Below are 21,361 nucleotides of genomic sequence, written 5' to 3'. Positions count from 1 at the left end.
GGGGCATCGAACTGACGCACGGATACGGCTGAACGTGGAGCCCAGAGCTTTCTCTTCCCCCCGCAGACGGAAGCCTCGGTCCCTCCATGCCCCCCACCCGAGGAAAGGCAGAGAAGACACACCATTTCTCACACACAGGGACACTCGGTGCCAGAGACAACTGAATTAACTTTATTCTCTTCTAACTGCAGATTCAAGGTATACAACTGAACATCGCTATTTTCCTTATGAGACTTATAAATAAAAATACAAAAAAATGTTCACTACAAAAAAATCTACTGTTAGTAGGATGTAAAAAATATTCTCTTTGCTATAGAAGGCACAACTTCACTGAGTGACACATGGAGAGAGAAACCTGCAGCAGTAAGTTCATGTTTTCCTTTAAATGTTGTCAGAACACTGGAATTACAGAGAGACGCATCCATCTACACGAAACGAAGGCAGCGGCGCAGAGCTCACCCGGGACCGCACGACGGGGAGGGACGGCTTCGGGGCTGGGCGGGTGGGGCCGGCAAGCAAACCTGGGTCACCAGGCTGGGGCTGGGGCAGGGGCAGGGGCGGGAGTGGGGGGGTGGGAGTGAAACAAACCAACAGAAATGAGAGGGGAAGGTGGGGAGGGACAGAGCAGCGGGAGGGAGAGAGAAGGAGAGAGAGAGAGAGATTTGTACAAAAAAGTAACCAGTATAATTGAACAAAATTGGGCAACCTCCTAAAATTAGGCTAAGAGGAGGTGCTGAGGTAGACATGAACTAGAACAGCAATAATTAAAACACTATCTGTAACACAGAGCGATCGGACGGGCACTTGTGCTGTCACGACAAAAGACGAGCCACAAAAAAAACAGACGACGAAACAGAACAGAACACCCAAGCCGAAGGCTGGGCTTTGCTTGGTCCAGCAGGGCCGGGGCCCCCAGTGCTTTAATCACACACATATATGTATATATTTATATATATTTATCTCTATATAGATGGGGCGGGTGTCTCGGTGCACCGCCATGGCGCCGTCCCCTCCTCGCACGGATCATGCATGACGCCACGGGAACGGGCCCGAGGACACACGCCAGGGGGCACGTACCCTGTCTGCAACGCGGGCACCCGGGCCTCGGGGAGCAGGGCTGCTGGCTCACTGGCCGGGGGATGGGGAGAGGCCTGCACCCCTCTCTCCCCCCAGCCTCCCTCCTGGCCCTCTCCTGGCTGGCTCTGCCTCCCGCCCTCCCCACCCCTCCCGCCCCCATCCGTGTCCGTGAAGCCTCAGTCTGGCTGCGGAGACCCCACGGAACGTCCAGGCAGGCGCTGCCATGAAGCCCCCGAAGGAGGAAACGGGATGGGAGGGAGAGCTACCTACGTACCACAGGCCTAGAACCGACGGCTTCTTCTTTCTCTGCTCTGTCTCACATCCCCTGCTCTCCCTCCCGCTGGGCTGGCGGGGGCCGGGCCCAGACCTGCCCCCCGCCACTCTGAGCCCAAAGGTCCTCTCCCTCCTGGGCCTCTGCCCACAGTCCCGCGCCAGCAGCTCCCCGAAAGGGGCCACGCACCTTGCAAACACTGCAGCAGGGTTTTTCCCTTTTCTTTTTTTTCTAAACATGGAGAACTGTTCAGGCACAAATATGCAACAAGCCCACATTGCATCCCTGGATTGTACGGAGTCACTGCCCCCCCACCCCAGCCTCCCTCCCCACCCGCACCCCGACCCTCCTTCCTCACCTCCGTGGCCTCCTCCAGAGCAGCAGTGATAGTCACTATTTACATCTCTCTTGCTATACATCTCTCTCTATATATCTGTCTAGCCTACACACGGAGGATCTCGGTGCTTCGAGCGAGGGAAGGAGGGGCTGGGGAAGGAGCAGGCGTGAGGGCACTGCTGCTGGAAGCATCGGGGCCACGCCTGCAGGAGCGAGCGGGGAGGGGACTGGCCTGGACCCCGCAGACCGGGGAGCGGGAGGCGCTGGCCCAGGCCGCGGCGAGCAGGGTGTCCGCCGGCCACGGCCACAGGCCGAAGGCGGTCCAGGGCCCGATGGCAGAGAGAAGAGGGGGCCAAGCCACTGAGGCCTCCCCCGGGGGGGCACAGCCTCCTCCGTCCTGCTCTCCAAGCCCCCTCTGCCCAACACAGCAAAGGCTCCAGGTGATTCCTGGCCTCTCCTCGCCCTCAGGCCGGGCCACGGCGGCCTCGGCAGGCCCAGCACTCTCATCTCTGTGAGCAGGAGCCGAACAGGAGGCGCGCTGGCCTCTGTCCGGGTGTCGGAGGCTTTGTGGGGGCCGCGGGGGAACAAAGCAAGCTCCAGGGCTCCCACCCAGGGCCCTTCAGAAACCCAAGTCCAGGCCCCTCTCCCTGCCTCCCTTCTGGGGTTCCCAGGGCCCGAGGGGCACAGATGCGACTCAGGACCGCCTAGGGCTGCACTGCCTGGCCTCACACCACACACAAGCAGCCATGCACACGCACACGCACACGCACACACACGCACAAAGGGACATTTTGGTGGTGGTGGAGTTTTTTTTGTCTTTTTTTTTTTTTTTCCTATGCACATTACAAAAGGAAAGGGCAAGGGCCTGCAGAACTGACGAAGGAACTAAGGAACATTACAAAAATATTACAATTTGTAAGATCAGCTCCACCCTCTCAGCTGTGATGCAAAGGGGAGGAGGCCCGGCTGTGGGGCGGTGGGGCGGTGACAGTGTCAGCCAGGTCTAGGGAACAGTTTGATTTCTCCTCCTTCCCCACCGAAGTCCAATGCCATCTCGCTGTGAAGACACTGTCTCCGGGGACTCACAGGTCCCAGGGCCAGACTGCCCCCCTCTCCCCCCAGCCTGGGGGAGGGAAGCCATAGTGCACAATGAATTCCTACAGACGGCTCCTCTCCAGCCACTTCCCTCTTCACATTATAACCACGACTGCTCCAGTCACGGATTTCAAGTTTAGCTTTCTCCTTCCCCAAAGCACTAACTGATTATTATCATTGCAAAGTAGCATCCTCCCCATTTATCACTCCCAATCAACAGTCCAGCGACATGCCCCGCCCCCAGTCCTCTACCTCCCCCCCCCCCCCCCCCCCAGTTTTTAAGGCCTTCAAATCGGGTGGGCAAGCCTGGAGGGACGGGGGTGGTGTCAGCAGCACCCATCCCTCCGACTTCCCTGTGCGCCTCACAACGCTCCTCCCCACAATGCTTCTTCCCTACACCACTTTTTAAAACCTAAGACAGAAACGCAGAGAGAGAAAGGAAAGAAAACAACTCGGACAAATACAGCATGAGACGAAACAGAGGGCCCATCCCACGGTGCACACGAACAGGGCGAATGTGCTTTCATAAGCGGGGGCGGAGGCCGGGGGGAGCGGGCCCGGGGGAGCGGGCCGGGGGCCGCAGGCGGGCAGGAGGGGACAGAGGAAGGGCGAACAGAAGAGGTAGCTTTCAGAAAACAACACCCACCCCACCCACAGAAGCACGACGGGCGCATCCCTCGCAGCCAGGAAACAGACCGATTTTGGCAATGATTAACGCACACAGAGGCGGCCGCAACCAGAGGTGGGGTCGCACACAGAGGCGGGGCTGCGCAGACGCAAGGACCTGAATAACACAGGCCCTCAGACCCAGCCCTGTCAGAAAGGGGGGTTGTGTCCAGAGTGTTTTAGGCCGAACTGATGCGTTCATGCTGTGGGCAGAGCCAACAGTGACTCCAAAGGCCCCCAATACCCGCCTCGCCCTCTGCCCGCCTTCCGGGGACCCAGTCTCCACACCCAGGTCCCGAGGAATCCATCCTTCCGGCAGCTCCTTCCAGCTGGGAGACGGCTGCCCTGGGAGGGCTGGGGGCCGCGGCCAGCGGACAGGTACTAAGCCAACTACTCATGTACACAAGAAACAGAAAAGAACTCCCTCCCCATTCTCCCAGCCCCCAACCAGAAGGAGAGATGCAGGGGTTACAAAAGCTCACGAGGTCACAAAAAACTGAGGTAATTCAAGCCCAATGTGCTAACAGGGGAACCCAGACACACAAAAGAAGCAACACAAGGCCGAAGCGCTTTCAACAACTCCTCCTCTTCCTGTGGCCTGGCGGGGAGGGTGGGGGGCGAGCCAGGAATTCTGTGCCCTCTCTGGACCTGGGGTTCCCACTGCGCTCACCAGGTCTGGGGTGTCTGAAAGGTCCCCAGGATGACTCGACAGCACCCCTTGGCCAGCACCCTGACTGCCGGCAGGTGCCCCTTCTCCGGGGGAGGGCACACCGGGAGGACACCCACGGCCTCCCCTGGGACAGCAGCCCTCCCACCCACTCCGTCTCCCTGGGCCTGAGGAGGTGCAGGGAGCCCTGTCCGGGTGTCCGGGGACCATGTATCTGGAAGGATTTAGGTGTTTTTCCATCTGGGAGGCCAATCTCTCAGGACAGGGCTTCCTGAGGGCGGGTCTTCCATTTGCTTCTGTTCTCAGAGGCTAAGGTGGGAGGGAATGGGGCTCTGGGCTGGACACAGATTCCCCACGAAGGAGATGGGGGTGGGGGGTGGGGGAAGGCTGGGCACTCCCTGAACTGGAGGAGAGGAGGCAGGGGTCGGCGGGGACCAGGAGCTGGGGGAGGGGCAAGAGCCTTGAGGCTCCTGAAGACCAGGAGGGACATGCAGATCAGCAGAGCAGAGGGAAGCGACAGGTGAAATGAGTGAGGGAGGGGAAGAGGCGTCCTTCCCCACCCCCTTCTGCCCCCAGCAAACCAGCTGCCACTCTGAGTGTCAGCCAGCGCCCCCGTCCAGCCCCCCCCCTATCTGCAGGCCCGCTGCCCCCTTCCCCCCTCTTCCCCCCCGAGAGCCTCCATCTTCTAAGAAGGCTGAGGATGGCAGGCGGAGACTGGCTCTGACCCGGACACCCCTCACCTTCTTCTCAGACTCCATTTCTGGACATACAAGAGGGTGTGAGCAGAACAAAACCCCTCCACCCCCACCTCCAGCCGGGAGAGGAGGGACGGAGGCCCGGGCAGGGGCCATGGCGGGGCCGCCTGGTCCCCGGGAGCCCCAGAGAGACTCCGAGGCCAGAGAGAACTATCAGGTTTCCTTTTTCCTCCTTTTCCCTTCTTTATAGACACGTGTTCTTCCCCGACTCCACCTGCGCTAACGCCTCCTCCGCCCGCCCGCCCGCCTGCCCGCTTCACACGTAGCACAGGTACAGGTAGGTCTTCTCTATCCTCCAGTCGGGCGGGATCTCCTCGGGCTTGTGGCCCTTCATGTGCTTCTGCATGGAGGACAGGCTGGGGCAGTACTCGGTGCAGATGGTGCACTGGTAGGGCGAGGCGCCGTTGTGCGTCCGCAGGTGCTTGATCATGGCCGAGTAGTCCCGGGAGCGCTGGTGACACAGCTTGCACTCGAAGGGCTTCTCCCCTGCGGAAGGAGGGCAGAGGGAGAGCGGTGAGCGCCTCCCCTGGGCGCTCGGGGCCCTCGCCCACCCTGCTCCCGCGTCCCAGCACGGTGGGTGCAGGTGCACCTGGCGGGATAGCCCTCGTCACACATGGCAGCTGCGCGCCTGGAACACGCCAGTGCGACTTCGGCCTAGTCCTCCTGGCGTTTCCTGTCACTAAATAGGGGTGTCGAACTCAATCAGAGAAGGGGCCAAAATCTAAAACCCAGCCTAAATCGCGGGCCGAATGGTTTACTGAACAGTCATAAACTGTCATTGTGATGGAAACGCAGGGGAGTGCAGTGATGACAGCGCGGTGCGGGCCACATTGCAAGGCCTGGCGGGACGGATTTGGCCCGCGGGCCTTGTGTTTGACACATGTGCGCTGCATGCAGCCAGTGGGGCAGTGTGCACACAGCTCCCGCCCCTCCCTGGCCTTCCTCTTCCTCCCTCTCCCACAGGAGGGACGCGGGGGTCTGGGAAGGGGCCAGGGACGCCCAGAACGTTCTTGGGGATGGCCCTCCAGCAGTTCCTTCCAGGGGAGCGGGGCTACGGATGGTGGGGAGAAGGGGTGCGGGGAGATGAGGGACCTCGTCCTTCCAACATCTGCATCTGGGCTTGCGTATCCTCACAGGTTCCTAGAAACCGCACCAAACCTCGCCTTCCCTCTGGGGTTGGCATGGGGGACAGGACGGCTGGGGGCCTCCTGCTAGAGTCCCCTGGCGCTGAGCCGAGGAGTGAGGGAACCTTGTTCCGATACAGTAATTAACTGGCCAGCCATCTCCCTATCGATACTCCTCCATGCAGAGGGCCCCGCAGATAATGAAGTAATGAACAGCCGAAGTGATCTAACTATCGACCTGCTATTTACAATAGTCACTGCCAACGCATTTAATGATCCGCCTGCCAGGCCACATCCCCGACGAGGGCTAAGGAGGCCCAGGCCCCTGGGGAATCTCTCGGTCACTCTAGTGGCCAGCCGTGAGCACCCCATCCTCGCATGTGGCCAATGCGAGAAAGCAGTGCGATGGCGACACGTGTCCTCTGCTTCCTGTGCCCCTCTGCCCTCCTCTGAGAAGGGCAGCCACCTCCCCTCATCACAGGAGTCTTCCCAGGTGGCGAGACTACCGTCCACTGCACCTTATTCTCAGAGGACGTCCTTCTGAGGAGCTACCCGCCCCCAACCAGGGGAGGGCTGGTGGTGGAATGTGCAGCAAGAGGATCCCTGCAGGCCTGGATGTGCAGCACCTGCCATGGCCACGCTGTGACTACGCCCTCCATGGCCAAGGCTAAGCAACCACTGAATTTGCATTTGGGAAGAGATGTGCAGAACAGGCTTCCACCAGCACCCAGCACCCACTGTCCCAGCTGGCAGGCCTGGGCCCCGGGATGCTCCTGCTGGTCCACAGACGGACCCCAGGGAAACGTGTGGCTCACGTTTCTATTGTGTAAAAAGGAACATGAAGTCCCTTCATGAAGTCCCTCTGAAATGGCGAAACATTCCACACTTTTGGGTTTTTTACGTGTATCTGCTCCTCCAGTCTCAGAACCTAACTCTAACTTAGGACTTCTCAACCCGCCTCATAACCTAACTCAATACCCTCTCATTCCTCCCGTCAAGTAAAAAAAACTACCCTAACCTTCACTTTCAGCTACGTGGGGAAACGTACTTCAGGATTCACAGACAGACTTCATCCTGTGTGATCTGGGAGCCACTGGCTAAGGTTGTGGGAGGGCCGGTCTGGGCTCCTGGGAAGGGCTGTGGCCGATATGGCTGCCGCCGTCTTGCAAGGGGCCGTGGCACGCAGGTCAGCACACAGCGGGAGCCCCCCACCCGCCACCCCACGCAGGTCCCGGGGCCGCTCCGGCCCTCGTACCTGTGTGCACCCTGTAGTGCGTCTCCAGCTGGTGCTTGAGGCTGAACTTCTTGCCGCAGCCATTGCACTCGTAGGGCTTCTCGCCCGTGTGGATGCGCTTGTGGCTTTTGAGTGTGCTCTCGTCCCGGAAGCAGCTGCCACAGAACTCACACTCGTACGGGTGGTCGCCTGTGGGGACAGGGGCTGGTTCAGGGCTTCGCCTATCCCGGCCCCGCTCCAGGGCACAGCAGGACGACGGTGCCCGCATTCACCACCTGCAAACGCCACTGAGGGCCAGACCCCACCCTCTGCCGGCCCCCAGGCCATCCAACGTCTCACACATGTCTGTACCTTACTGTGGCCCAATGGTCACCCCGGGCCACGGGCCAGTCCTGGGAAAAGAGAGCACATTCGCTTGAGAGAAATAGCCATCCCCAGCAAGGCTAGAGCAGGCGTGGGGGCTCTGAGACCTGGCCTTCCTCAAGGTCAGGGGCAAAAGCCACTCCAGCCTGAGGAGCTGCCCTTAAGAAATCCCTCCAATTGGGAACCATGAGAACATTCTTCCAAAATGCCTTCTGCCCCTTCCCTCCTCCACAGTTTTATACAACCTTCTCTCTGCTCGGTTTTCTCTTCTCTCCCCAGCGAACTCCTAGTCACCCTTCAAAACCCACCTGTTTGGAAGCTTCTCTTCAGTCCCCCGTCTCCCCCCGTCCCCCGGCAAAACGAGGCTACACTTCCTTCCCTGTCCCCAAAGAGGAAAAAAAAGTCCAGCATTTTGTTCTTTTAGCAGCAGCGGTATAATTTTTATGGCACTTCCTGATGAAAATGGCCCAGATTTTTTTTTTTTAATAAAATAATATTTTATTGATTTTTTTTTACAGAGAAGAAGAGAGAGGGATAGAGAGTTAAAAGCATTGATGAGAGAGAGAATCATCGATCAGCTACCTCTTGCACACCTCCCACGGGGATGTACCCGCAACCAAGGTACATGCCCTTGACCAGAACCGAACCTGGGACCTTTCAGTCCACAGGCTGACGCTCTATCCACTGAGCCAAACCGGTTTCGGCTGGCCCACATTTTTGAGTGCTCACTGCTATATGAAAAACTTCACACGGCTCATATCACGTAATGACTGCAAGAACATTACAAGAAAGGTATTACTCTTATCCTCTTCTTACAGATGAGAAAGCGGAGATGCTTAGAAATGCTTAGAGATGGTCCTCAAGGTCACGGGCCATTCAGTAGCTGAGTCAGGGGTCGGATTCTGGTCTGCTTTAGGCTGGACATGGGACCATCTGAGATTGCTCACTGACAGGCTGCACTGACTCCCCGTCACGCCCACCGAGTTTCTAAGTGGAAGCGAGTGAAGGCCAAGGGGAGCTCCGTCCACCCCAGAGCCTCAGGACACCCCAGAGTGGGCCCTCGGAAACGCTGGGCGCAGGAACCAAGGGAGAAAGGCTTCTCCTCGCCCGGAGCCCACGCCCACCAGCTCCCCTCCTGTGCATCCCTGGAAGGTGAGAGGTCAGGGAGGGAGGGGGTGTAGGGGTTAACGACTTTGGGGTTTGTACCTAACGTGGGGGCTCCGGGGCTGCAAGGTGAAGACTTGAGCTACTTATTTATTACGGGAGCGAAGGCACAGACAATAAAGATAGATTGATCACCCCAGACTTTGTTCATGAATATTTAAATATCGCTGATTCGTCTTGTCACTGTAATTACAATTTCTCTGGGCCGCGTCTCCCACAACCACAGTTTATGGTAAAGAATGGCCCACTGTATTTCACCCGTCCCCCTGCAGATGCGCCGGGCTGCCAACCGTGTAATGTCCTCTGCATTTCATACATTTTCTCCGGCTGCTGAAGGTTTAAGTCATCCACAATGACCTACGTTTTTTCATTATCCCCATGTCAAACTGCGTGCGTGCCTGGGCATAAATTGTCCCTCTCGTTATAGACTCGCATGCCTGGGCCTTCACTTCCTCTTTAAAATTATATTTTACTCTCTTCTCTCTCTCCCCTCCTCAGGCCGCTACCCCAAGCTCCCCCCCTCTTGAATGCAGAGCCCTGTGCCCACATAAATTCTTGTCGCTTCTGATGGCTCTAGAGGGTTTTTTAAGGCTCTTTGGGGAGTGGATGCGGGGGTCTGCCCACTGGCGGGCTCTCTCATTGGTGAAAGATTTGCAAGAAGCCCCCAGGGCACAGAGGGTGGGTTGGGGAGTCGGACTGGAAAAGCTCAGGGAGCACAGCCGGCCCAAGGGGCACGCCCGGGCGGCCGGTCCAGGAGGCCCTCCCATGCACACCTGAGTGGTTCTCAGCACCTCCTCCCCGCCAGTCGCCGCCGGCTGCCAGCCCCATCTGACCCCAGGGGAGGGCACGCCCACCCAGACCCTGGGCCTCCTTAGCTGCATGAGGTCACCCAGTGCCCGTGCCCACGTGCCACTTGCTGTGCAGACGCTGCACACACGGCCCTCCTGACATTCAGCTGCCCCTCCTTACTGAACCCGCAATGATTACAGCTTTAATCAAGGATTCAGAATCCTCATCAAGACATAAATAAATAAATAAAAGCTAGGGCCACGGGAGACTTCAGCCAGAGCCGGTAATTAAAACGTACGCCACCGCCACCCGGCCGGGAAGCCGGCGCCTGCGCCCTCCCCTGCAGGGGGGGCCCTCCGCGTTTGAAAAACACGGGGCGGAGACAGCGAGGCCTGTTTGATCAGACTTTTATGAATTTAATTATGAAGTGGGTCACACGTTAAATAAGCTTAAATAGGAAATCTCCAGAGGCAGCCAGGGAAAGGAATAAGAAAAACTTAGCGCACACACACACACACACACACACACACTCACTCACGCACCCCCCTTTGGGAACACGGCAAGGACCTGGTCCAAAATCCTTACCCTGAGAGTTAATAGTGTCCATGTTGCCGTAATGTACACAAAACTGGCCGCACAACTCCAAATCCAATTTGTGGTATATGCTGATTAACTCGGCAGCCTCTTTAATGAGCTTGACATTAAGTACAGGACAAAGAAGACTCATGAGGGCCCCCTCCGGCCTGCCTAGTGCACCTGTGACCCCCGCCGCCTGTCCTCACCTGCGGTGTCCCCCGCTCTGGCAGGCCCGGTGGCATCCTCCCCGTCCCAGCCCCTCCCCACCCCACCCCACCGGCTCCTGGCCCCTCCACGCAGCACAGCTGAGAGCTTATTATATGACGAGCTGCCTGAATCAGGGATCCATCAATGCCAGGAGCGCGGCTGGACTAACTTACCAAACACAGCTGTGGATGCTAAACACCAGGCCCCGGCAGCAAATGGGCCAGGAACAACGGAATATTAATGAGGCATTGTGTGGGGCGCGCTCCGCCTGCGTGTGGCTGTGTGTACCGGCCCCGCCGGTGGCCATCGCCGAGCCTATGCGTGTGCACAGACGAGGCTCATGTACCGCGCTTCCGAGATTAAGCAAGTGCATCTCCCACACGAGGCCTCCTCCCCTCAGGTCTGAGCCCCCAAAGACACAGAAGCCTGGGACCGCTGACAGCTGTGCTCTCGGAAGGGGCCCGCGCCGAGCAGGGCGGAACCTGGGCAGACTTCGTGGGGCTGGATCAGGAGGCTCGGGGCTGAAGGGGACTGGCCCTCCTGGAGGAGGCTGACGTGGGAGCGCAGCGGGGGTGGTGTTGACGGAAAGGTGCATGGACCTGCCAGGGATGCTTACGAGGCATTGCAGAGACAGTCCTGCGGGCATTCCTTTGCCTGAACCCCGCTGTCTGGGACCTCCCCTGTCCTGTGCCACCAATTCTAAAGAATTCTGGGCAAATGTGGTGATGCTCGGGCCACGTGCTCCCCTGAACAGACTGGCATCCGGAAGCGAGAGCCCAGGCAGGCTCTTTGGTGATGCCCACAGCGTGCAGGATAGGCCACTCAGTCCCTGGTGAAGAAAGCCCTTCCCTTGCTCCGCTGAGCCTGTCACGGGTGGGAGGCCTGGGCTGCACACGAAGTCCCGGAGCTGTGACAAGACTCGGGGGTGAGGAGAGAAAGTGCCCAACCACCTGTTTGTGCACAGTTTTTGTGCCCTGTACACCCTGTCCCAAACCAGATAGAGGCGTGAGCAGTCCTTTATCCAGGACAGTCAGCAGGGCCCCGATTTTGTCTTAGAGAAAGGAAAGGATTTAAGTGATCCCTCCCCTTACGATGGGATCCGGGCCGGTTGCATGGGATCCGGGCCGGTTGCAAGGAAGCAGACCTCTTGACCAAGCATGCCATCCCCAAACCTACAGCGTGGTGGCACTGGGTCTGGCCTCGCTGTGCACAGCCCCTTTCCTCCCCGGCATCTGGAACTGGCCAAGCGGAGACAAGTCACGGCTCATCGTTTACTCCCCCAAGCAAGGCGAAGGCCCCGGATGGAAATGGCTTCTGTGACCGTGGAGCAATTGGGACCCCTTCTGCTCATCCCCTTGGAGCCCCAGGCCGACTTGGGGAACATGTGTCCATGGGGTGGGGGCCTGGGAGAGAGGCAGGCGGACTCTCTATCTGGTTTGTGACAGGGTATATGCTCCTGTCTGTTGGACGGGGCACAAAAACTGTGTGAAGGGGTGTGTGGCAGAGAGAACCAGAGACCAAGCAGTAGGTTTTTCCCAAATTTGTTTTGGGTCAACCTGTCTCTGAATCCCTTGGGAATATTTATTAACATTGAAGTCTTGCATCACAGCCCGTACGCAACAAATCAAAGTTTCTGAGAGGGGGACCCAAGACTGCATCTCTAATGAGCACCCCCCATTGAGCAGAGAGAGATGGAGAACCCTAGTTCCCCAAGGTGGATGGGAGAATCACCACCACTTATCTGCACCGCCCAATCCTTGAGACAAGAGCCGAGTGGAGGGCTAATTCTGCCCAGCACCCCCACTTCATGAGTTTGGCGGTAAACCCAGACACCGGTCCCCGGAGACCCCGCCCACCCGCAGTGGCCGGCCTACCTGTGTGCGAGCGCAGGTGGCGCTTGAGGGCGGTGTGGCTGGGGAAGGTGCGGTTGCACTCGCTGCAGATGTAGCTGCGCACGCCCGCGTGGACCTCCATGTGCTGCTGGAGGGCGCTCTGCGCCTGGAAACGCTTCCCGCACAGCAGACAGAAGACGGCCATGTCCGTGCCTGTGGAGACAGAGCGGAGAGCCTCAGGGAGCTGGACTGCAAGGCCATTCTTTACCCACCCGCCAGGCCCGCATCAGGACCGGTGCCCTCACGCCCCCACGCTCAGGGGCGAACCCGGAGGCGGCCCAGGACAAGCAATGATCACAGAGCACCCGGTATGCGATCCAGTGGGACCAAAACCCAAAGTCTGGTGGGGAAAGAGAAGCACCGATAACACACGCCACGGTAGCCAACGGGAGTCGGCAGTTGTATGGGGGCCGTCAGAGGCCCGGCACCAAAACCACGTCTGCCGGAGGGCCCTGCGGAGTCTGGGCAGGAGGTGGGATGTCAGGTGGCCGCTGTGAGGATGACAATAGCGGAGGTAACATCTGCCAGCCATTGTTCCGCTGTAACTATTGCAAAATGACATCACCCAACCGTGATGCTCCATCCTCACCCTCAGGCAAGGAAAGCCAGAGCGAAGCGCTTGTCCCAGGCTCCACGGCGTTCCTGAGCGGCAGAGCCGGTGCACCCGGCGCCCGGAGGGGGGGTCTCCCTTTCCGCTGCTGCTTCTGCAGACCCGCCGCTGCAGTCATTAAAGCACGTGTCTTAAGGGTCCATTCGCTCAACAAAGGCTGTTTTGGTGCCCTTGGCAAGCAGGACCCTCTTTTTGGCCCTGAGGCTGTCACCGTGGAGAAGGATACAAGCCCGGCTCTCATCACAGATGCCACCCGGCACTCGGGGAGGGCGGAGACCATACCCGGAGGCCGGGACAGTGGCTGCGAACACTCCGGGCCGGAGAGAAGCACGCAGGCTGGAGGGCCAGGCAGAAGAACGGGGCAGCTGGGAGGCAGGCGGAGGGGAGGGAGCCAGAGCAGCCGGCAGGGCCAGGCCGCGTAGGGTCTTGAAAATGGTATTAAGAGCTTTAGGTTTCATCCCAAGACCAAAGAGCAGTTTTCAAAGGGTTTAAGCTAACGAGGAACATGAGATGTTCATTTAACTCAGTCCAGCCATCCTGTGCCAACCCGGGGCACAGCGAGGCGGGCGCCCACGGTGACCTCCAAGACTGGCCGCCACTTCCTGTGTGTTTGAGCTCCTGCCCTGGGCTGCTCTGAGCCACGGCCTCTCGGGGGAAGCAGCCCCCGAGGAAGCTACGACCCCCGTCTGGGTCCTAACTGGTGGCTCAGTGGCCACCATTTTGGATTGTTTCCATAAGCGCGAGATCCCCCAGCAAGCCCCTCTGCTCGCTTCCCTCTGCTGGCATCCGGGCAGTATCAGCCTGGCTCACCCCGTGTGAGGGCCAGAGCGGGAAAGGTGGGCAGGCCTGGCATCTGTCACCCAGCCCCAGGGGAGGAAGGGGCAGAGCGTTGGCTGCCAGGGGCTGTGGCCTGATCGGTGTGGAGTCAGGGCTCCTGGTGGAAAGTGGGGTGGGGAAGGGTCGCGTAAGGAGCCCGGCTGCCTGTCTGGCCCACCAACGGGGGCGGCACGCAGGAGGTGTGTCCTCCTGCCTCAGTCCCATTCGTGGCTGCTGTGGGGATGGATTGGTGCGAAGGCAAGACCTCTCACTCCCCACAGGCCTCCACCCCTCACAGCCACCGGTGTAGACACGCAGAGACGAGGCACCTGCAGCCATGCTCAGCTCCTGCGCCCTGCGCCCAGGACCAGGCCAGGCTGAGAGGGACACAGCACAGGCAAGGGCAGGGACGGGCTCCCGGCCTCAGCGAGCAGGGTAGGGCCTGTGCAAGGCGCTCTGTCTGTGCTGCCGTCTCATTAACACGCGCTGCTCTCCACGGCAGGCACTCACGTCCCTTTACAAACGGGAAAGCAGAGATGAAATACCTCGCCCAAGGCCACACAGTGAGCAAGAGCAGAGCTGAGGTTTAAAAATGCCGAGGTCTGTCTGGTGTCAGGAACCACAGGGCTGGGCCCACGTCCACCTCTGGGGTTGCCACCCGTCTGCCCGGGCTTCTCCGGGAAGACAAAGCGGCAGCAGCAGCAGCGCCAGCCGCAGGCCCAGGAGCTCCATGCGCCCAGCGCCCGCCCAGCAATGCTCAGGACCTGGGCGGGAGGGGGGCTGGGACCGCGTCACGGACATGGCTCTCTGAAGGCTTCTGGACCCCGGCAGGAGCCGGATCCGAGAGGCAGGGGCACTGGGTTCCGATGGAGGGGGCGCACCAGGGGAGTGGGCTGTCCATGCAGAAGCGGACCAGCGCCCAGTCCCCGGGGTCCAGCCCATCCTGGCCAGCGCACCCAGGAGTGGAGTCCATCCCCAAGTCCTGTGACACAGCAGCCCTGGCTGCTTCACCCCGAGGCCCCAACACCAGCAGCCTCTCTGCCCCCAACGTCACCCCACAGAGAACCCGAGTAAGCCAGATGGCAAACAACTGCGCCAAGCCAGTTAAGATGGAGCCGGCTCGCGGATGAGCCAGGCCCAGGTTTTTTCTCAGGCAGCCCCTGGAATCGCCAGGGTGGGGAGCCTGGGTCAGGGGGAACACGGGGACATTCCCAGCGGGACAGCCAGGCCCAGAGGAGCTCTGAGGGCGGCACCACCTGGCAGGCGGCACTGTGTCCCTTGGGCCTTCCCGCAGCCTGGGAAGCTGCCCCACAATGCCACCCTCCTTCGGGGAGGCCTGAACCCGCCTGGGGCCCACCAAGCTGACAGGGTGCTCCCCGGCATAGACACTGTGACCAGGGAGATGCTGAGACCAACTAGAGAACAAGGCTCCAGGCTATTGGGGGACCCAGCCAACAAGCACCCTGAGGACAAGGCAGGCGGCTTCAGGAAGCTCTGAGACGACCTGAGAGAGGTTCTCAGTGGCTTTGAACAACGAGGAGTCCTGAGAAGCGAGGACCGGGAGGTGGGACACTGGGCTCGGGCTAAGGAAACACCACAAGCACCTTTCAGGGCAGGCGGGGACAGAGGACAGGCCCGGGAGAGGGAACGGCAGGGAAGGTCCCGGGGGACCCGGGGCCTTAATGGGGGTGGGACAGATGAGACGTCATTCTGAGGCGATGCAGGGCCGCGAAGGTGCGGGGGGGGCGGGCGGTGCTGGCATGATCCTTCTAGTATGTGAGGGCAATTACCCCGGGGCAGCCTGGGGACCAACAGCAGAGGCAGTGGCTGGAGGCAGGGAGAGAGCTGATGGCTTTGGTGCCCCCACTAGAAGAGGGTGGGAACCAGACCAGGGCAGGGGCTGCAAGGACGGGAGTGGAAGAATGACACCCAGGAGGTGGCATGGCAGGGCCTGGGGCCCGGGCTCACGTCAGGAAGCACCGTGGTCACAGGTCTAACATTAGACAGCTGCCACCGGGGAGAAAACAACGCAGCCGAGTCCCTCCTAGGCCCCTCTCCCCCCACCCTTCCTGGGACGACCAGCAAAGCACGGGGCTCCCTCTGGCCCCTGGAACACTGCTCTCGGCCCAGGGACACAGACTGGGGGGCTCTCAGTCCCCGCACCTGCTCTCTCCAGTCTTGTGCCTGGACACCAACAGCTGAAAGAATGAAAAAAATATTTTAAAAGAAAAAAAAAAGGAAAGGGCAGGGGCGAGGTGGAGGAGACATCAGGAAAGCTGTCGGGGCAGCAAGTTAAAAATCGAGGCCAGATCCGAGTTATTAACCAATTTGCTATCGTTTCTGCCTAGCTGATTGCCCGCATGTACGATGAGTCAGGGCAGATTCTATTACCCTGGGAGATTAAGCAAATAAATGCTGGCTTTTGGAAACACACTGAAACGTGGGACTAGGAAAATAAAATTATCTAGAAAATTCTATTAGCAATTCATTAGCTGCCGTGGGACGTTCGGCGGGGAGCAGCGTCAGAACTCGGCTCCAGTCCACAGGGGAGACAAAGGGGGCGCGGGCCTCCTGGCTCTGCCCCATCCCTGCCCCGCACCCTCAGCAAGTCACTGCCCTCCTGTGGGCCAGAGTGTGCCAGCCCTTGCCCTGCTGCCTGTGTTGTTGAGAGCACCCGTGTGAAAAAGCTCTACAGTCATAAAGCGGTGGCAGACCAGAGCCAGCCCAGACGACGCCTCCGTCTGAATTAGCAAACTGTGTCTCTTGCTCTGGGCAAACGCGGGCCCTCGCCCGCCTGGGCGCCCAGCTCCGCGAGCAGAGCGGGCTGGATGCCAACCGCCACCCCTGCAGCCCGGCGGCCCCAGGCCTGGACCACCTGGCCACGGCTCCCGGCGGCCTGCACCACCACAGGCCCAAGCTGCTTTATCGACTCCGGCCGCTGCTTCCAGGAAGCGGACCCTGCAGAAGGCATCCTGGCTGAGCCGCACCATTGAGCACTCGGTGCCAAGAACATCTTCCCCTGAGCCCGGGCGCTCCCAGCACATAAAAGCCCCGGCTCGCATTGATTTCCGACAGGAGGCTCTGCCTGCCCGATTGGAAGCCCTCTAAGCATGAGCTGTTCTCTTTATCCTCACAGAGCACGGGCCTGGCAGGGAGCAGTGAGGAGTGGGGAGCGGCAGGGCGATCACCAAGGGCAGAGGGACGGGCAGGAGGCATGGCCCGGGGCAGCGGCTAGAGCCAGGGCAGGTGCAGACCCGCTGCCCAGAGCTTCCAGCCAGACCCCCCTGGAAACGAGTAATGCAAAGCGACCCTCAGGCGCTGGCCTCTGGGGGCCCCTCATGTCTGTGTGGTGTGCTGGCGGGGGGGACGCCCCGTTCTGGCTCCCTGTCTGACTCTACAAGGACGGGTTTTACACGTCACACAGGAAGGCAGTGAGAAGCGCCCTGGCTCCGTGCAGCTGCGGCTGGGCCTCCCGTCCTGGTGGAGGAAACAGCGTTCGTAACCAGCCTGCCCTGGCCAGCACCGGCCACACCGCGCTGTGACGAGGCGACTGACAGGCGCTTCTGAGCCGCCAGGCCTAGAAATGTGCTGTTCCCCCTCAGTCTGTACACGTCCATGTCAGTCAGACACGTGAGTTCGCCTCAGTCCGAGGAAACCATTTACCAGGTGAAACCATAGCACTTCCTTCCTGCCGGGACTCCAAGGCTGCCTGCCAGGAGGGAAGCAGGACGAGGAAGAGGGAATGGGTGAGGCGGGCCGAATCTGGGGGGCTCTCTCTAGGGGAGGCGGGCAGGGTCCGGCCAAGCCCGCCCCGTTTGCCTCGGTCCGGTTCCAGCTCCCACCCCCCCTCCGCGGGCAGCAGGCACAGCCAGCGCTGGCTGCACGGCATGTACGGCTCACAGACGCGCAATTTAAGACGAGTTTAATTTTAGCAAAAAATGGGAAACGGCCAAGGCCAGGGTGGAACAGGAGGCGGGAGGGTGACATCCACCCAGGGTGCTGATTTCACCCAGGTGACGCCTGGGTCTGAAACGGTGAGACGCAAACGCCCTCGTGTTTATCCACCTGTACGATTTCCATACCGATTAGCTCCCGCAGGAAGGAAGGAGCGGGAGCAGAGGCACACAGCTGGGAGAGGCTCAGGTGCCGCACCTTGCAGCAAGGCTCTTATTATCTCCAGCGATAAGCAGTTTCTTAATCAAAGGAGCAGAGGAATCTAAATATACTCGGGCTTTTTTTGGCACACCGGCAGTGACAGCGGCGTGAGCGTGTGCCGGAGCGTGAGCGTGTCCATGCACGTGGACCACGATCGGCCTCCACGTCCGACCCCCGACCCCCCCACCAAAGGAGGAGCCATTTCCCTGCCACCCCAGGAGCTTCTTGTCCCAAAGGAAGAAAGAATCAAATTTAGGGGGGGGGGTGAAAGCCTCGATTTACACACCCCCTTCTCCCCCCCCCCCCCCCCCCGCCCCGCTCTGCACTGTTGTTAAAGATGAAGTCAAGACACAGGCATCGTCCACTGTGCAGGGGGAAGAGACAGACACAGACAAGCAGCCTGGGGCTGACTCACACTGAAGGCAGGGAGGCTCTGTCTGCATCTCAAGAGGATGGGGAGGACTAGCAGTGTGCGCACGTGTGATGGGGGGGGGGGGTGGCAGGGAGGAGACAAAAGGAAGCAGACACCCAGCCCACGAGGCGGGCAGAGGCGCCTGCTGCGTTGGGCTCCCCCTGTGCCATCACGTAGGGACCACGGAGAAAGGGCCAAGCGCGCCCCCTCTGCTTTCCCCTTGGGCGTAAGCTGCAGGACCACTTGGGACACGCTCCTGCGTGCCCTCCGTCAGCTAGCTGCGTGCAGGGAGGGCCAGACTGCCCAGCCCAAGGAGGTGTCTGCCCACTGACCCCTGGCATGACGGCAGCTAGAGTTCAAGCCGACCCCGCTGTCTCCTTACTGCCCACTGCCTCCCGCCCGGGAGCGGGGAGAGGCCCAGCAAATACCTCGGGAGCTTGCCTCCCACCAGCTTAGCTGTCAGCCTGTGGTGGGTGCGTGTCTCCTGCATACAGTCACCTCTGCTGGGCACCTTCCCACACCCACCCTGACCAGGGCTCACACCTGCAATACGGGGGTGGCCCCTGAGCGGGACAGGAACCCGAGACCTTTCGGAGTACAGGATGATACCCACCAACGGAGCCACACTGGCCAGGGCTGCCGGCACGCTTAACCACGTGCTCAGTTCCCAAACCAAGCCAAGAGCTAAACACCTGAACGTTTATCCTTCTGGACAATCTCAGCCTCCTCAATGCCAGTCTCTTTAACCAACCCTCCCTACCCCTTTCTCCTCTCAGTCTGATCTGCTTAGGATCTTGGAAGGCACCCTATAAATGTACATGACCTTCTATTTCCTCAGGGGAGGGGGCTGGGTGGGGATGTTATGGTTTCCTCAGCAGAAAACTCTCAACCAATAGCCACAAAGGGCAGGAGTTGGAGCAGCTGATTCAAATTTGTTTTAATACTAAGCCATGGATGGGTGTGTGATTATGTCTCAAAGCACACACATGTAGGCATGTAGGCAGGCATGCACACACACCCGTGCATACACACACACACACACACACACCCCTCAGTCTTTGGGGAGCGTGGGCTCCTAAGGCAGCGGTGAGTGACGGGACCGCAGAGGCTGCATATGTGTGTGTGTGTGTGTGTGTGTGTGTGTGTGTGTGTGTGGGAGCGGCAGGCACCAGCACGTCCATTCCTCGGCACCTCCCGCCACAGTAAACACACCTGTCCGCCCGCCCTCCCGCTCATTACCGTGCACCCAGACACACGGGATTTACTGAGGCCTGCACAACAAAATAACATGAATGGATTTGCTAATTTTGTCAATCACGCCAACAAGCCAGCCAGGAGGGGAAGAGACTGGGGGAGGGAACGAGGAATGGGGTGGGGGTAAAGGAAAGGAGGGAAAAAGAGGGAAAGTGGAGTTCAGTTCGCAAGAGAGAGTCAACGGCTAAGATGGCGCCAGGGCTAGGCTTTGCCGCCTGGGGGTGCAGGCACCGCCGGCCGCAGACGGACCAAGGGCAAGTTCAACTGGGAGATGCCACGCCCTGGCCTGGCTCCCGGCTGGCCTCACGGATGGGACCAACTCGTCGCTCCTCCCACTCTGCCTGGGGTGGGGACCAAGGAATCGAGGGTGGGAAGCCACCCCCCTGAGGGAAGCAGCAGGTCCTCCACATGAGGAGAGACTTGCCCCTCTTGGTATCTCCCAACGCCCCTTCCAGACATGTTCCAGAATGAATGCAAACTTCTACCACAAGAGCAAGGAAGTGTGTGTATGTGTGTGTGCGCGTGCGCACATGTGCACATGTGTGTGCACGCATGTGTGTGCATGTGCATTTGCACGTGTGAGTGTGTGTGTGTGCACGCACATGCGTGTTGGAGCGGCCAGGGTGGGAAGAAAATCCGGAGAAGTATGCAGGCCGATGGTCTCTAACTTTCAAAATGACAGCAGGACTGGGGCAAAGGTCACGGGGTCCCAGGCCGTAAGCACCTCCGCCAGCTGTGGCGGTGCGGCCGGGCCCGCAGGATGCCCGCCGGATAATCAGCGCACGCAGCACCCGCTGGGGAGGAGGACAATGGCCCACTGGGGGCGGGAGGCAGGACAATGGGGCCCAGCCAGTGCGCAGGCCCGGAACAAATGCGCCCTGGCACCACGGGGCCCCATTTGTGAAACTAATTGGCCCGCGATTGAAAGACTGGCCCAACTTCAGCAGGTCCGGGAGCGGAGGGCCCCGCAGTCACCCGGCCTGGCCCGTCCTGTCCCGGGCCCTGCCACAGCTGCTGCTCTCAGGTAACGCCCTGTGCGGAGGGGTCGGTCTGGGAGAAGACAGCGGGGGGTGGGCATCCCGCCATACTGGGGGCCCACTTCTCCTCCCAAGATGGAGACGAGAGCTACCTTCCTCGGAGTCTCTATGCTGCTTGCTCTGAGGGAATCAAGTTCAGAGGAGAGAGACCTGTCTCCTCTCTGGGTTCCCAAGCCAATGGGCTCTGCTCCCCTCATTGGAGAGAGGATGGTGGGGAGGAGCAAACAGCTACAGTGGGTCCCTCCTCAGAGCCCCTTCCTGGCGTGTGCCAGCTCCGCCTGTGGAGGGTGGAGGCCTACAGCCGGGCTGTAAGGAACTGGGTCCCTGGGTCTCAGACTCCTCCGGCCCCCAGGCTTCTGGGCGAAGATCCCTGAGTGTGAGGTGGGCAGTCCATCTGGCCGGTGAGAGGACCAGCAAGGAGAGTCATCCGCTGCCGTCCTCTTCCCCGTCCTCTCCCGTGACCGCTCACTACAGGCTCCGGCTGAAGGGGTGAGAAGGGTGGGAAGCACTGAGTCTTCAGCTGGAGACCTTCCTTCGAGTCCTGGCTCGGTGACTAGCTTGCTGTGCATTCTTGGGCAGGTAACTAAACCTCTCTGAGCCTGCGTGTCCTCACTGGAAAAACAAAGGGGAAGTACACGCCTCTTAAAGGGCCACCACCAGAGTCACTCCAGCGGCCGGTGGTTCTCGGCCCACTGAAGAGGGCGCTGAGGATGGAAAGTCCTTTTTCCCTCTGAGACATCCGCCTCCGCAGCCTTCCTTTAAGGGACTAACGAGGTCAGTGGGAGCCGCCGTCAGCTCCCGGAGCCGTCAGAGCCAGGCAAAGGGAGACCGAGCTCCACCGAGCGTCTGCTCGGGCCAGTG

General features: G+C 60.0%; 1 protein-coding gene across 3 annotated transcripts in view; it reads right to left on the bottom strand.

The window, feature by feature from the left end:
* Positions 1-155: 155 nt before the first annotated feature.
* Positions 156-21,361, bottom strand: part of ZBTB16 (zinc finger and BTB domain containing 16) — a 184,089-nt gene continuing 162,883 nt past the window's right edge. For 2 of the 3 annotated variants that reach the window (XM_036427819.2, XM_036427820.2), the window contains exons 5-7: positions 12,199-12,369; positions 7,247-7,414; positions 156-5,353 (exon numbers count right to left, since the gene is read on the bottom strand). In XM_036427819.2, the coding sequence (XP_036283712.1) occupies positions 5,124-5,353; positions 7,247-7,414; positions 12,199-12,369 (569 nt within the window). In that variant the 3' untranslated portion in view covers positions 156-5,123. The remainder of the gene's footprint in view (positions 5,354-7,246; positions 7,415-12,198; positions 12,370-21,361) is intronic. The other variant, XM_036427821.2, reaches the window with a different exon arrangement.

The sequence above is a fragment of the Pipistrellus kuhlii genome, unplaced genomic scaffold (genome assembly GCF_014108245.1).
Source record: "Pipistrellus kuhlii isolate mPipKuh1 unplaced genomic scaffold, mPipKuh1.p scaffold_m20_p_9, whole genome shotgun sequence".
Classification (NCBI taxonomy): domain Eukaryota; kingdom Metazoa; phylum Chordata; class Mammalia; order Chiroptera; family Vespertilionidae; genus Pipistrellus; species Pipistrellus kuhlii.
This window is presented reverse-complemented; position numbering and strand designations above follow the sequence as displayed.